At 35.7% G+C, this 16271-nt stretch overlaps 1 protein-coding gene across 1 annotated transcript; it reads right to left on the reverse strand.

Annotated features, from left to right (window-relative positions):
* Window positions 1-15025, reverse strand: LOC149420757 (uncharacterized). The gene is made up of 9 exons (XM_089635205.1): window positions 14815-15025; window positions 10976-11121; window positions 10177-10219; window positions 9897-9946; window positions 9599-9739; window positions 5848-5973; window positions 4922-4988; window positions 3682-3810; window positions 1-704 (listed from the first exon to the last, which is right to left on the reverse strand). The coding sequence occupies exons 1-9, from the start codon at window positions 14935-14937 to the stop codon at window positions 504-506; spliced, it is 1026 nt and encodes a 341-aa protein (XP_089491331.1). The 5' UTR covers window positions 14938-15025; the 3' UTR covers window positions 1-503.
* Between the last annotated feature and the right edge of the window lie 1246 nt (window positions 15026-16271).

The raw sequence follows: 16271 nt of genomic DNA on the forward strand, positions 1-16271 counted from the left end.
TATCGACTCTTTGAAATAACAAAGTTCCATCTGACAAGCCAATGCTATGCAATTGTGAGCTCAAAGTAATTTTCCTCAAAGCCCATTATCGTATAACATTGCTGTATCATTTACTCCAAAGTGTCCAAAGGAGTTGGCTACGACAATACACGTCAGAAACATAGTGGCAGGAATAGTAGCGATTTATTACAAAAACACAACAATAAAAATACTTATATGTGAAAAGTAATGCCATCCCTACATATTAATATTCTTCCTGAGTGGTTCCACAAAATTTCACTCTGCATTTCATTGTAAAAACGCATTTTATAGCTTCTTAAAAAACACTCTGATCATTTGGATGAGCAGTGAAATCATAGTGGCCTAGTAAACCCTAGTTGAGTTTGTTTGATGCGTTGTGCCCAGTTGCCCAAGTGCCATCTCCTCTCCCTTCCCTCCATGGTGCCGCATGTTGGGATAGATTGCATTAAAAAAGCAAGCGTTGTAAAAGTAAATAAATATGCTTAATAATTGAGTTGAAGGTGTGAGTTGATGAGTGTAGGCAGGGGTAAGGGAGTGTCCTGGTGGTAGAGATGGAGTGGTCTCCGTGCAGCGGGGGTTGCGATGAGGGGGGGCGGGGACGGGGCCCCCCTGCTCCCCACCACCTCAAGGGCGCGAGGGGCCATGCTCCTGTTGGGGTGGTGCACCTTGTTCTTATGTGCCACCTGTGAGAGTAATTATAGAAAATTCTTTGAAATATTTTCATAATACATATACAGCACACAACTACTATGATCCGCCATTATTTTTTATTAGTTGAAAGCACAAAATTAAGCTCTATAATTTATATGTCAAATTCAGTGTTCTGCAGTGTGCCCAGACTCGACCGTTAAGCTTTGTACACAGACAGGTTGGGTTATCTCACACACTCAATACATACTTAAGTTACAATACAGTCGTCTAGCTTGCTCTCGCTGACCGCTTTACCAGTCATTATTGTTGTTTTCGGACATTTCCATTAGTCCTTTGTGTATTCTAACAACTATCTCAACATGCGATTCTGTTTGATTAGTCCTGACAGGCTTTTTGTTTGAATAAATTTACAAAAAGTAGTCTTCTCGCAAGAGTAAACATGACACCTTCACTTTAGACCAGAGTTTTTCAATCTTTTTGAATATGCGACCCCTTTACAGGTTGAAAAATTCTGGCGAGCCCCTTTGGCCATAGATACAGACAAAAAGTTAGTAATTTAAATATGTTAATTATTTTCTCTATTTTGGTACCTATATTCATTATTTCCTCTGCAAGGAAACCGCGAGAGCTTTGAAAGTAAGTAAGAGGTAAGTTGGTAAGGCTGCGAGCGACTTTGACTTTCGACTTATTTCTTAGTAGTCAATCGTTTGTTAATTTTTATATTGTTTTTTGGCATCCAGTGTCAACGATTCTGCATTATTAACTAGCTACAAAGTCGCAAAAGCAGGTAAGCCGCACACAATGGCCGAAAATCTTATTTTGCCAGCAGCTCTAGATATGGTTGAAATTATGGTCAGCAAGCAAGAGGCAAACAAGTTAAAAAGATATGACCAATGATATTCGAGAGCAAGTAGTGGAAAAATTAAAGAAGAGCCCACATTTTGCTTTGCAGTTTGACGAATCTACAGATGTTTCCTATTGTGCCAGTGTCAGTTTGTAGTATTTGTGCGCTATGAAGCAGATGACAGCATCATGGAAGAAATTTTATTTTGCAAAGCACTTCCTGCAAACACTACAGGCCAATGTTTGTACGATATGTTTTTAGAAAGCACTTGTTACTACGACATTGATTGGAAAAAATGTATCCCTATTTGTAGCTAGTTAAATGGCGGTAAAAAAGCGGACTTGTTGCGAAATTAATATGTATCAATAATGCCAAACGTATCATGAACACACTGTTTTCTTCATCGACAAGCTTTAGCAGCTAAGGTTTTACCTTCTGATCTAAATGACTGCTTAAGGAGGTAATAAAAAATCAAAAGCAGTGAAAACTAATTGTATGAATTATTTGAGTTAACATTATTGATTATACTCTGTAACACTATTATACTGTAAATTGATTCACTATTTAATTAATAACATTGTTATTAACCAAAAAAAATAAATTGTGAATTCTATCAAAGGTAAAGCCTTGCAAACCCGGCTGTTCAGAATGGTTTGTGAAGACATGGGTTCGCTTCAGAACAATCTCCTTTATCACACAGAGGTCGGGTGGCTGTCCAAAGGAAAGGTATTGACAAGAGTTCTAGAACTCAAAGATGAATTTTTGATGTTCTTAGAAGATACCAAATCTGAATATGCTTATCATTTTTCTGACCCTGTTGAAATTACTGAAATTAGCATTTCTGCCAGATTTTTAGCCACCTTAATAATTTAATCAAGAACCTCCAAGGAAGAGAAGAAAATATTTTAACAGCTAAAGAAAAATTCAAAACAATAGTCTTTTCCATGTGTTCAGAAGATTGTTGAAGATAATGCAACAGACCAATCACTTGTGGTAAGGGCTCACATTCCTTGCATGATACACAGCTTGCATAATTTGCAAGAGAAACTATTAAAATACTTTCACTCTGAAGCTGACAATGGGCGTTGATGGATTTTAATCCCTTTCTTGGATAAATCAATAGAATTGGCTGATCTCACCACAAACATGAAAGAAAATCTTATAGATTTAGCTGCTGACGGCATGCTTAAAATGGCATTTCTTTCTCAAAGTGTTGACGTGTTTTGGATGAAAAGAAAAGAAGAGAATCCAGAGCTGACAAGGGAAGCTCTAAAATGTAAGTGCCATTTGCCACTTCATACTGATGTGAACTGACATTCTCTTCAGTGGTGGACATTAAAACTAAAAATTATTAAATTCATTATTAACATATCAAAGATAGCACCACGATTTGAAATATTTTTGAAAAATATACAAGCCCATCTTCTCACTGAAATAGTGTTTTTACTGTAGTTAGAACCTCGTCTTTTTCCTTTTGCCGGCGACCCCCCAAGTAAGGTTGAATCAACCCACAGATTGAAAAACACTGCTTCAGACAAACAAAAAAAATTGAAATTTTCTGCAAGTTCTATGTAAAGAGCGGTGTTTTTTGTTTTATGAAATACCTGTATTAATTTTTAGCATATTATTTTGTATGCACAATAATTCGTCACTTTCACTAATTGGTCACGTACTCGTTTCTGGGGGGGCGGATTAGTGGAAGAGTACTGTATACGTACATAATAAAGAGTGTACATCATTTTTAGTAATAAAAAAATGGTTTGCGGGGGACAATTAAACATGTTTGTCGCATCTTCCGCAATTGTGTCTTACTTTTAATAAAGGATTGAAAAGATAAGAAATTGAAACTCTTATTGAAACATAAACAATAGTATGTTATAGCTATATTACATGAAATGTAATTTTGAAGGCGAATTTCAAAATACATAAATTTTTCAGCAAAAACTACCCAAATGTTCACAAATATCCATTTAAATATTAAATGAAAAATTTCTCTGTTTAACAACGTTTCCAATAAGAATGCCTTACATTGCCTTAGTTGGCACCGACACATCGGAGTTTGGAGGCTTTTAGCATAATGTACTGGTAGTAGCACCGAGCACCAACAGATCAGCAGTCTGGGGTTAAGATGGTTAAAATAATAGTTTTTAGTAGTATGTATTTACCATATCTCTGTTCCTGTAGAAACCTTTTCCACATACGTCACAGTGGTGATTCTTTATACCAGTGTGAACCACCATATGCCTGGAGAGGTCACCGGAAGAAATAAACGCCTTGTTGCATACCGGACATATCTGAGGAACAAATATAAATAAATTTAAAGATACATATTTTTAGCTTTTTGTGAAGAGTCATAGAATAAAGAAGAACCCAAGAAATGACTTGCGGGCTTTTTGTGATCCAAATATTTGTCCAATCGGGCCTTAAATTTCCAATACAAAACAATGTTTACGAAATTCAAATGGGATGGTGATCTACGATGTTATGCGAGTGTAAGTGAGATAGAGCGTTGGGCTTATGGACTGGGCTATGGAACATCTTTTTCCATTAAAATTTGTATGGAAGGCACTTCTAGTTTTCTTCATTCTATGATGCAAGCCTTTAGAATAATAAATAATACCAAGGCCCAAGTGTTTGGTTAGATTTTGAAGACCAAATCAAAATTGGATCAAAGTGGGATATGAGTCAAGCATCGGTGGTTAACTGGGGCCATTATTTGAAGTGGCAAATGTCAAATACTGGTACGGATTGTCGATTAGAATGACTATCGTTTCGCAAGTTCAAAGGAACCATTTCTATAAGTGGTAAAGTGGGACATGAGTCAAGTATTGGAGGTTAACTGGGGCCATTATTTGAAGTGGCAAATGTCAAATATTGGTACTGATTTTCGATTAGAATGACTATTGTTTCGCAAGTTTAAAGGAACCATTTCTATAAGTGGTAAAGTGGGACATGAGTCAAGCATTGGAGGTTAACTGGGCCGTTATTTGAAGTGGCAAATGTCAAATATTGGTACTGATTTTCGATTAGAATGACTATTGTTTCGCAAGTTTAAAGGAACCATTTCTATAAGTGGTAAAGTGGGACATGAGTCAAGCATTGGTGGTTAACTGGGGCCATTATTTGAAGTGGCAAATGTCAAATATTGGTACTGATTTTCGATTAGAATGACTATTGTTTCGCAAGTTTAAAGGAACCATTTCTATATGTGGTAATATTTTAGAATCGCTAGACACGCTTAATACCAATATTATTTTGAAATAACACTTTGATTCAACTTAATTTACTATAAAAGACAATTATTTATATCAGGGGAGATAGAAAATATTGCATTTTAATAGTTATTTCGTTTAAAGTTTTCTTTCAGTTAGATTCTATATAACAAATAAATATATAAAATTTAACCTGATCCCTGATGCCTGTATGAATCTTTTTATGGGACTGGAAATTTCCTAGGGCTGAGAACTGTTTGCTGGAAAGAAAGAAAGTTTTAGTTAGAAAATAGAATACCGACATATCTGTAAATAGGAGTAGACAATATTATTAAATAAAGTATCTACTTTATATAACTTCAATAGTTAAAATATTTAAAGTACCAATTTAAAATACGTAAAGTGCTAATACTAGCATTTTTGACTACCATCGAGAAACTGTAGACAAAAATGAAGGGCGCTGCAATCGTGATAAATGGTTTTAAATGGCAACACCAACATGGTTGAAATGAAACTAAAAAAAAAACACTATGGTCCAAGTGAATGTTTTTCACATCAATATCAAACGGTGTTCAGAAATTAGTGTTACTTTCTAAAAGAAGATGATTCTAGAATTACATATTAGAATTAATTAATAATTTATTAACAAATTATTATAAGTAATAATTAGTCGCCTGAAATATCAATAGAAATTGAAAATATAACCCGAGTAAAAATAAATGCCGCCGACGGGAATTGAACCCGCGCCTTCTGATGTCCGGTCAGGTGCTCTGGACCACTGAGCTACGTCGGCCGAGCTAGGCGACTAATTATTGCTTATAATAATTTGTTATCCTTTGTGCTATGCATAAAACCTTGTTGTATAAACATTAGTTTATCATTAAAAAAAAAAAAAATTATTGCAATAAAAATATATAAATTTGTATTTCTATATTTTTATTTTATATATTTATGTATTTAATATATATTTTTATTGTAAATTATGACGAGCCACAAAGTAAATGCTTATTACAATATGTAATAATTTATTGGTTATTTTTTTACACTTAGAGCAAGATAATAACACGGAAAAGTTATATTTCTTCAATTTTAAACATTTTGTGTATAGACTAGTGCTACCTGCAAATTTCACATTGAAAAGGCCGCTCCCCAGTGTGGGTACGGATGTGAATGGAGAGGTTGTGCTTCTGGGCGAAGCGGCGCGGGCAGTATGTGCACGGAAAGGGACGCTCTCCCGTGTGAGTCCTGTAAGCATCATCACTTCATTTTAGGCTTCTTTTTACAAATGGAATACATTTAAAGCTTAATTAAAATTGAGATTTTTTTGTTTGAACACTTTCACGGAACCTATTAATTAAAAATAAAATAATTATAAATCAGATGGTCAAATGGCTATCTTGGTGGAAAAATAGTATACTATAAAATGTTTGGGCAACCAAAGAATATTACTAAACACCCAATGGCAAGCAACTTCATAGAAGGAACTGGGCTACCGTTCAAGATAATGAGGTGAATCTTGGGAAATAGCACAACAGGCCTATGTCGTAATTAGACAGTAATTAGCCGAACACAGTGAGGTCCTTTTTTAGTGTTTTTTTTCTCCTCAGGGCCTATGCCATCTTTGAAGATGCTGTGTGGAGGGTCTTTTTATGGAAAGGAAGGAGTAAATCTGGGTCTTTTCAAGACCCATGTTGTAGGAGGGAGGAAACACAGAGGCCGGAAAATCATTCCATAGCCGAGTTGTTCAACTCGTTGAAACGACCCGTTTGATGTGTTTCCCGACTGTGCATCGGTGCCGAAGGAATCAATGATGCTAGTTCCTCGGAGCATCTTCTATTGAAATACCGGTAGAACAAGGACAGCATTCGCACCCGACGCCTATGCTCTAAAGCAGTGCTCCGCAACCGGTGTGCCGTGGCACACTGGTGTGCCGTGAGCCAGACACAGGTGTGCCGCGGTCAAATTCAATGTATTTGACATTTTACAATATTTCATTATGTATTTAATACACAATGACAAAATGTTTTTCATAATATTGTCTATTTTTTATTGTCTGCAGATACTGTTAAAAGACGTATTCACAATATATTAGAAACACTGATTAGAAAACTGTTATTGGCTGAAAAATTTGCACTTCAGATCAACGAAACAACCGATATTAAAAATAAAGCACAGTTGATAGCTATTGTACTTTTCGTTGACGAGGACTTTATTAAGGAACATTATTTATTTTGTAAGGAGGTTCCAGAGTGAACTACCGGTGAAGATTTTTTTCAAGTAACCGATGATTTCAAGTAACCGATGATTTGAGCAATTGCATTGCTGTTTGCACGGATGGCGCTGCGGCAATGACGAGTAATAAAAAGGGTTTTGTGTAAAACAAAAAAATCCAACGTTACAATTTACACACTGCTGCATACATCGAGAAGCATTGATGGTCAAAAATTTACAGGAGGAACTTTTGAACACGATGAATGAATGCATTAAAATCGTAAACACAATTAAATCAAGAGCCCTAAACTCGCGAATCTTTGGAATACTCTGTGCAGAAATGGGAGCCGAATATGAATCCTTATTGTTTTATACTGAAATTCGTTGGCTATCCCGAGGCAAAGTTTTGGCTAGATTGTTTGAGCTTCGTCACGAGGTGTGTGAGTTTCTTTTAAATCAAAATATGCCCAAACTGTATATCAGCACCTCGATGATAATTACTGGATAGCCAAACTTGCATACGTACATGGCTGATATATTCGAGCATTTGAATGAACTTAATAACGAACTTTGGCAGAAAGAGTTAGTACCAAAGTTAGCCCAAAGGATCAAGGTTAGTACAATGGAAAACTGTGGATCTGGCCCAACAACATTTAAGTATGCTTCAGCAGAAATTTGGTCAATATTTTCATTCCATTAATACGGAATAATACGATTGGATTCGAAATCCTTTTGCAACCAATGCAATAAATTCTACGGAAGCACTGCCTCTGCAAATTTGAGTGGAATTTACAGATTTAAATAATGACATGATATTAAAACTTCACTTCTCCGAAGATCAATTAGATGTTTTCTGGATTTACGTTAAAAAAGAATATCCTCACATTTTCGCCAAAGCATTCTTAACACTACTTCCATTTTCAATTATATATTTATTTATGTGAGCAAAGTTTTTCAACGCTTGTATTAATTAAAAATGATAAGCGGTCATGCTTAAAAGGTCTTGACCAAGAACTTCGGGTTGCGCTGTCGAAAATCAAGCCGAATATAAAACTTTTGTGTTCATTGAAACAAGCGCAGGTTAATTTAACAATTATTCGCTCATTAATTTATTATTATTTTATAATAATTGTTAAGATTGCGTAAAAATAAATATGTTATATTTATATGTATGTATGTATACTTTTCAAATAAAAAACAAGAATTTTTTGTAAAATTTGTGTATCAATTTAATATCTATAAATATTTAGCTTTTGGTGTGCCGCGGAATTCTAGGAAGAAATTTGGTGTGTCGTAGGTGAGAAAAGGTTGCGGAGCACTGCTCTAAAGGTTGCAATTCGTTTGTTAAGATAGATAATCTATCGAATGGACCGCCCGTTTCTGCAGGGTCGAGGATTTTTTCAGCTATTTTGGGGCTCCAGACCAGAGGTGTCTCCCAAATTCAACGGTGGGGCTCACTTGCGGTTTGTACAGGGTCAGCAGTTGTGTACTATTAAAGCATCTGCGGGCCCTGTACAGTACATCCAGCTTCAAGAGGCTAATTTAACTATGGTGCTCGGGCCAATTATAATTGTTGCATATAGTATTTTGGTTCAGTTGTCTCCCGCCCGCGTCTCGCGCCTTTTACCTACATCAGTCAGTTGTGTTAAAATTACCGCGCCGCAAGGTTCAACCGATCTACCGCTTCCGCATAACCTATCTTGAGTTTTACACCACCGCGCCGCGCTGAAAACAGCAAATGTTATACTGCAAAAGATCGCCGTGACGAAGTGCATAAAAAGAAATAGCAATCTCTAACGCATTGACCATTTCGCAAAACCCAATATCACCATTCCCTTTCCTGACCTCTCTTCCAATACTAACAATTACCCTACCGGTGATTACCACAGAGCAAAGTGGAAGGTGCCGACAGCTTGGAGATATTGGTAAGTCAAATCAAACAAATTCACAAAATATCGCAATTACAGTCCATTCACGCCGCAACATATGGCTTCGATGGAGCCCCCATACATGACCTGGTCACTTAGAGTTACACTAAGCATATCAATGGAAGACCTCTTTTAATTCGACCATTTTGCATTTCATGTTAAGGGGAACCTCGGAAAAATACTATCATAACCTAATTTGCACATTTGATTGCTTGAAGATCAAATTTACAAAATTCATTTACAAACATTTCTTATTTTGTGTTGTATCTTGGCAAACTAAAAATCTAGTTGTCAAGATACAATTTGTATTAACTGTCATGTTATAAAATAATAGAAATGTTATACAGGCGAGCCTGCAAAATCTTTTGCTAGTTGCAATTTTAAAAGCGACTGTCTTCAGCAAGCCCACCGCAAAAATGAATGTGCAACATTTTGCGGCGGCTTATGTTCTCTTGGGGATAAAGTTCCCTTTTTGGCCGACATCCGAATGTCGGATGCGCGTCAGCTAAATTGAATATAAACAGCAAACATTTTACAATAAATCAGTGCGTCTTTACATACAAAACAAGTGTTTTACTATTTCAAGAAGTAACTCCTGACCACCACCTGCCTCACCATGCCTAGTGTTTACAGCCCACCCAGTGGTTTGGACCCGGCATTCTAAATCTACAGTCTTGTGCGGACTAACGTCCAGTACATAATAGCTTAACATAATTACAATGTAGTTTCACCTTATATGCATTTCTAACTGCGCTGCACACTTGAAGCCTTTTCCACAATCAAAGCAGGTATGTGGAGGCTTTTCTTTGGGTTTCGGGCCTCGTTTTAGTTTTTCATCGTCGGGCTTCTTTCGGTTGGTAGATCGCTTTTTTCTGAAAAAAAAAATATTTCGTCCTGTATTAGTTCCGTCTGTATAAATATAACTAACTAAAAGGAATCTTTTTAGGGCAAATGCCAAGCATTATATATTCTTTCATTATGGTATTTAAATTTAATTTCAAACTATGTAGATGTACAGTTTTTACTCACAATCTTTTCTTGACTAGAATTTTCTTTATTTCAGGACTATCTATCGGCTTCTGAAAAAATAAGTAACCGTCAGGAAATAAATGATTATTTAAAAAAATGTTAATACCCCGCTACCTACTAACCAGATCCAGTGGGACTGAGGGAGGGGAAGGAGATGGAGCAGAGGAAGGTGAGAAAGTACCCGACTATTCATATCAGGGTCTTTCACCGGGGCAATACTGAGAACATCTACCAATATAAGCTAAATGTAATAAAAATAATATCTGATGTTTGCACTTACTACTGTAACTATGTCTTCTGTGTTGGTAGCCGAATCTTTAACACTGAAAAAAAAAAGAATTCAAATTACAAAAAATGGTGAACATCACTTACGCCTTATGACAGTCCTGAAGAACAATGTCCAGGTGCGAATTTGTAGTTTGCAGTATAGCTGTTTTGAGATTTTTCGTTTCTGCAATTTTACTGTTTTAATTGTAATATATTTCTCCGATTAAATAAATAGGGGTTAATGTCAATTAACACTATATGTATTTCTTGATCTTAAAGACAGTAAACGCCATTTGCGGTTGCTTCATTCCTTTCCCATAAGTTGAGGTTCAGCTCAGCAGTTCGGCTCGCATATGTTTACGTAGCCTAATACATCAATGGGGATGGTCTGAATTCCAGACAAATCATTTTCAATTATGAAAATGGAAATTAAATAAATTTTCTGTTAAAAAAATTATATTACAGGTAGGTGGTACTTTATCGCTTGTCAGAATTCTCCAAAAAGATACTCCTAAATTTTAAAGTGAAGCTTAAATTCAAAGCAAAAGTTGAAACGGAGTTACAGACAGATGCACAACCGAAATTAGTATTTTGTATTATAAATTGAAGCGAACCAGTGTTTATGAACACACCACTTTTTTAACTCCACTCCAACATGAAATAAATTGTCACATAATGTCCATTTAATGTCAACTACATTAAATGGACATTATGTGCTATTGATTCATGCTCCAAGCACAATCTTTAATTCAGCATAGGCAATAACATTCAAAATTGTGTTCATGGACTTATTGGAAAACGGTATTACTTACTTGAAAACGGGCTTGCATTCGAGTCCTAAATACTGGCGCAATCTCATGTCCGAATTTTCACATTGTTGCTTGAAGTGGTATGCTACTCCTAGTCTGTAGATGCAGTTGTTACAGATGTGAGACGGCATTCCGTCACTTACTTGGATCTGTAAGCATTGCGAATGCAAATAATCAATAAATGTTTCAAACATTGCGATTAGCAAATACATCATTTAGCCCTTCTATGCTACTCCTAGTCTGTAGATGCAGTTGTTACAGATGTGAGACGGCATTCCGTCACTTACTTGGATCTGTAAGCATTGCGAATGCGAATAGTCAATAAATGTTTCAAACATTGCGATTAGCAAATACATCATTTAGCCCTTCTATGCTACTCCTAGTCTGTAGATGCAGTTGTTACAGATGTGAGACGGCATTCCGTCACTTACTTGGATCTGTAAGCATTGCGAATGCGAATAGTCAATAAATGTTTCAAACATTGCGATTAGCAAATACATCATTTAGCCCTTCTATGCTACTCCTAGTCTGTAGATGCAGTTGTTACAGATGTGAGACGGCATTCCGTCACTTACTTGGATCTGTAAGCATTGCGAATGCGAATAGTCAATAAATGTTTCAAACATTGCGATTAGCAAATACATCATTTAGCCCTTCTATGCTACTCCTAGTCTGTAGATGCAGTTGTTACAGATGTGAGACGGCATTCCGTCACTTACTTGGATCTGTAAGCATTGTGAATGCGAATAATCAATAAATGTTTCAAACATTGCGATTAGCAAATACATCATTTAGCCCTTCTATGCTACTCCTAGTCTGTAGATGCAGTTGTTACAGATGTGAGACGGCATTCCGTCACTTACTTGGATCTGTAAGCATTGCGAATGCGAATAGTCAATAAATGTTTCAAACATTGCGATTAGCAAATACATCATTTAGCCCTTCTATGCTACTCCTAGTCTGTAGATGCAGTTGTTACAGATGTGAGACGGCATTCCGTCACTTACTTGGATCTGTAAGCATTGTGAATGCGAATAATCAATAAATGTTTCAAACATTGCGATTAGCAAATACATCATTTAGCCCTTCTATGCTACTCCTAGTCTGTAGATGCAGTTGTTACAAATGTGAGACGGCATTCCGTCACTTACTTGGATCTGTAAGCATTGTGAATGCGAATAGTCAATAAATGTTTCAAACATTGCGATTAGCAAATACATCATTTAGCCCTTCTATGCTACTCCTAGTCTGTAGATGCAGTTGTTACAAATGTGAGACGGCATTCCGTCACTTACTTGGATCTGTAAGCATTGCGAATGCGAATAGTCAATAAATGTTTCAAACATTGCGATTAGCAAAAACTTTACTTAGCTCTTCAGGTTATTTTGGGAACAACTCATTGGTCTTACTTCTTACTATTGAAAGTGTCTTCCTTACTATTGTGGTGAGAAATATGATACTATCTAAACAGTGTTAGAAAAAAAACACCACGCTTTATATTCAAATCGAGAAGTTAAAAACAGAATAATTAAAATGTGCACCTTTACGAAACCAAAGCGGCCGACTGCAATTTGAAAAAAACTTATGACCACACGTTGCTGTGACTCAGTCTGTCTGTGCAGATAGAAGATAACAATAGAGCGTTTTGCTTTTGTGTCCAACAGATGGCGCTATCTTAAAAAAAGCATGTTTTTACCTGTGACATTTATATATATAAAAACACCCGCGTATTCGAATACAAAATTGTGTCAAAATTTCGAAGCAATCGGTGGAGAACTTTCGAAGTGTTAAGATTTTGAAAAAACAAACATTTACATTTTTATTAATATATTGTTATATGAAACGACAAAAAAGTGGTGATGACAACATTTGTAATACATTTGTCTAATAAAATACATGTTTTTTTATATAAATTTTTTCAGTATCATTAAGTGAGCCATTTTATTTTTTTTCATGTTTGCATTTAAAATTTTAATATTTATAAAATATATATGTTCATTTCTAATAATAAAATATAAGAGCCTATTTCATCACCTTTCAAAAGCAATTTTTAGTTTTCGGATACGTTGGGAAATATTCCATTTATTTTGATTTAATTGTAAAGCGGAAATACTCTGACAGAATATAGTGAGTAGTTAAAATATCAGAACATCAGACAAGATCCTGTGAGCAGAGTTCTTGATATGTGCATTGCATTGCTTGTCTTCACATAACTCACAACAATATCTGTGCTCTAGTCATCGATATACGAATGTATGTTCCAGTCATTCCCGCCAGGTCATAATTTGAGCTTCTAGAACAAGACTCCCACAAAAGCGTAAACGACTCGTGCATGTTTTGTTGTGCACATAAATTTATTTTACCATACTACAGGGAACAGGATTGGGTAGTATCGAGATAGCTCGGTCCACTGAAACGGTGACACGAGCGAGACATTACGCTCATAACGATAAATCACGTGTTGGAACAGTGCAGACATAAACTCATCCCGTGCATTATTGATACATGCGCAAAGCGCCTTGAAGGCAACTCAATTTTGCACCACTTTGTTCGTGCGTCCGGAAGGAATTCGTTTAGGAATACTAATTTACAATGTTATCAATGTAAAATTCACACTCGTACGTAACTAAGTGGATGAATGTAGGTCATCTGTTGTTCACCGTATTTTTTGTTCTTGATAAAATTAATTTGTGCGTATTGGACGAGGCGTATCTCTGCGTATTTATCAAAACAAGTTTTTAATAATAATAATAATGATTGGATTATTTGTATAGTGTAGATTTCGCGAGAAAATCACCTCAAGGGCGCTTAACAACTTAATTTATTCCTATCACTTAGACTTATAACTTATTACTTTTGGCTTATAAATAAGTTTCATAGCTAGTTTCATAACTAGTGGTTTATAACCAAGATTAATGTCGAGTGATTTACAACTAAGACATTAAACTAATGACTTAAAACTATACTTATTTTTATGACCGAGTGGGCATTTACACAATACCGCTATAATACGACTTACAACTACGGCTTAAACTAGAGATTTGCTATGAACATACATTTACGCTTACAAATATAGATTGTTATGATTTCTGCACGTAGTGCCAGTGGTAAGGTATAAAATATTTTAAAAATGGTTTACGCATAATAAATGGTTATAACATTAAAGTGGGTAGTCAAGGAGAAAAATCCCCTGGACTGAGCAATGAAATACTACTGAGAAAAAAATAAAACACTCATTATTCTGGATACAACAAGTTGAAAAGGTGAGTCTTTAGTTTTGCTCTGAACTCAGATGAGCTGTCGATCTTTCGCAAATATGAAGGGAGTTTGTTCCAAGCTGTTGGGCCTGCTACTTCAAAAGCCCGGTCTCCAAAATTGGTGTTGGGATTGCGCATAGGTACTGAGAGTCTACCTATGGCTGTTGAAGATGCTGATCGAAGGGTTGCTTGCCTAACATTAACATCGTTTGGAATGCACAGTTCCGACAAGTAGGGTGGCACCATGTCATGTACGACTTTGAAAACCACCCAGCAGAGTTTGAATTGGATTCTCTCAGGGCACTTAAGCCAATGAAGGTTCCGCAAATGTTGTGAGATGTGGTAATATTTGGAAACACCGGTTATCAGCCTTGCTGCAGCATTGAAAACTGACTGAAGTCTGTCAGTGTATATTTAAGGGGGACTTGCGTATATTAGTAATTAACTAATAATAAGTGATTCCCTTATGTAGTACCACAAAAAACATAAATGTTTTTAACCAAACTTACCATGAATAATAATCGACACACATTATTTGTTTAAGACAGAATATAATTTAATTTCGATTAATAAAAGTAAAATAACCTTAATTTTTGCACATAGCATCAACATTTGACAGGGCATTATTCCGAAGTCGCAGGTGAAAACTGAGGTTAAGACTCCTTCTTCGAGACATATTCTACACACTTTATCAACATCAAATGCCATTTTAAATTATACATTTACTTTAAAAATTCAAATAGGTACATAGTAAACATCCGCTAGTAATATTTGACAGGTAAAATGATATGATAATGTTACTAGCGCTTGAAATTATTCCTCATGAAAAAATATCCTGGAAGAAATAATTTATCTGTGCAAGGCCCCGGTAAACGAGTAATTTTTAGAAATGGTATTACTAGGCATCATTTGCAACATGAAATGCGCATGAAGAGAGTGGTTTATTTATGCAATATCCGCTTGAATGGTTTATTTATGCACATGAAGCTGGAACGCCGATTAAGACGCTGCGTTTTTAATTGAACAACAAAAATTGAACAAGATTTTTTCTCTCGAACCGATATTGATAATCAAGATAGCGCAAACTGAAATTATTCGTACCTACGTGCATCTTTACAATTTCGGACATTTTGTGGAACGAACTTGAGAACATATAATTGAAAATGGACAACAATGTCGTATTAGGGTTAGAAAATGGATTCTAAGAAGAATTGAATGAGGTGCATCTAATACCATTTTGAGAGAGTTAGCATTACAATATTAGAAAATGCTGAAGGGTGTCGAAATCATTTACGAAATTCGGATAAACAATTCGGCAAAGTTGCCGAATTCCACTGCACGCGAAATACGCATTTTTTTAAATAAAATTATTTGATTTCAACTTAATTACTACTGGAAACAACAATTTAAGTCGGAGGAGATGGAAATATGTGCAAAAAATAGGTTAATGGCTTCTTTGCGTATTTCCTAACCTTCAAAATTAACTCAACGCGATTGAGAAAAATGGAACTTTATTGCATCTTGACCATCTCCCCCGAAATAAATTGTTGTTTCTTGTAGTAGGTAATTGAGTTGAAACCTAGATAATTAAAAAAAATTGAATGCTATCGGAATTCGACCACTTTAACCTCATCAAAAACTTTATTAAAAAAAACCATTGAGATATCTGACACGGAGAGTTCTATTTTCAAGTCTTCACTCTTTTTGATGTCATTACTTTTTTAAAATGTGAAACCACACAAGAGCCCTAACTGCTCCCAAATGTCTAGAGCCGTCTGGAGACTATGGCATCCCCAATTGGGGTATGTTGTGAGACTGAAGGTAGTGGGAAAAAGAAGGAGAAGTACTTGGCTATTCAGATCTGATCACCAAACACGGCGAAAGCCATTTCAAGCAATGTTTCAATTCTGAATGGTGGTCTTGCACCTGGGTGACACTATGAGTATTTTCTAGTCTAGAAATACTAATACTAATCCTAAATACTTCTTGTACTTGGTTCTGATTGTTTTAATTAATTTTTTAAGTCCGATTTCGAAAATAAT

Source organism: Hesperophylax consimilis, chromosome 9 (genome assembly GCF_061612785.1).
Source record: "Hesperophylax consimilis isolate HC1 chromosome 9, BYU_Hcon_1.0, whole genome shotgun sequence".
In the NCBI taxonomy this organism is placed as follows: Eukaryota; Metazoa; Arthropoda; class Insecta; order Trichoptera; family Limnephilidae; genus Hesperophylax; species Hesperophylax consimilis.

Excerpts from the sequence above, each read along its gene's own strand:
- LOC149420757 (XM_089635205.1), bottom strand. The coding sequence starts at position 14,937 with ATGGCATTTGATGTTGATAAAGTGTGTAGAATATGTCTCGAAGAAGGA. Across the intron at positions 3,811-4,921 it reads ATACAGGCATCAGGGATCAG|ATATGTCCGGTATGCAACAA; the intron begins GTTAAATTTTAT and ends TTTGTTCCTCAG. Across the intron at positions 705-3,681 it reads TCTACAGGAACAGAGATATG|GTGGCACATAAGAACAAGGT; the intron begins GTAAATACATAC and ends TTACTCTCACAG.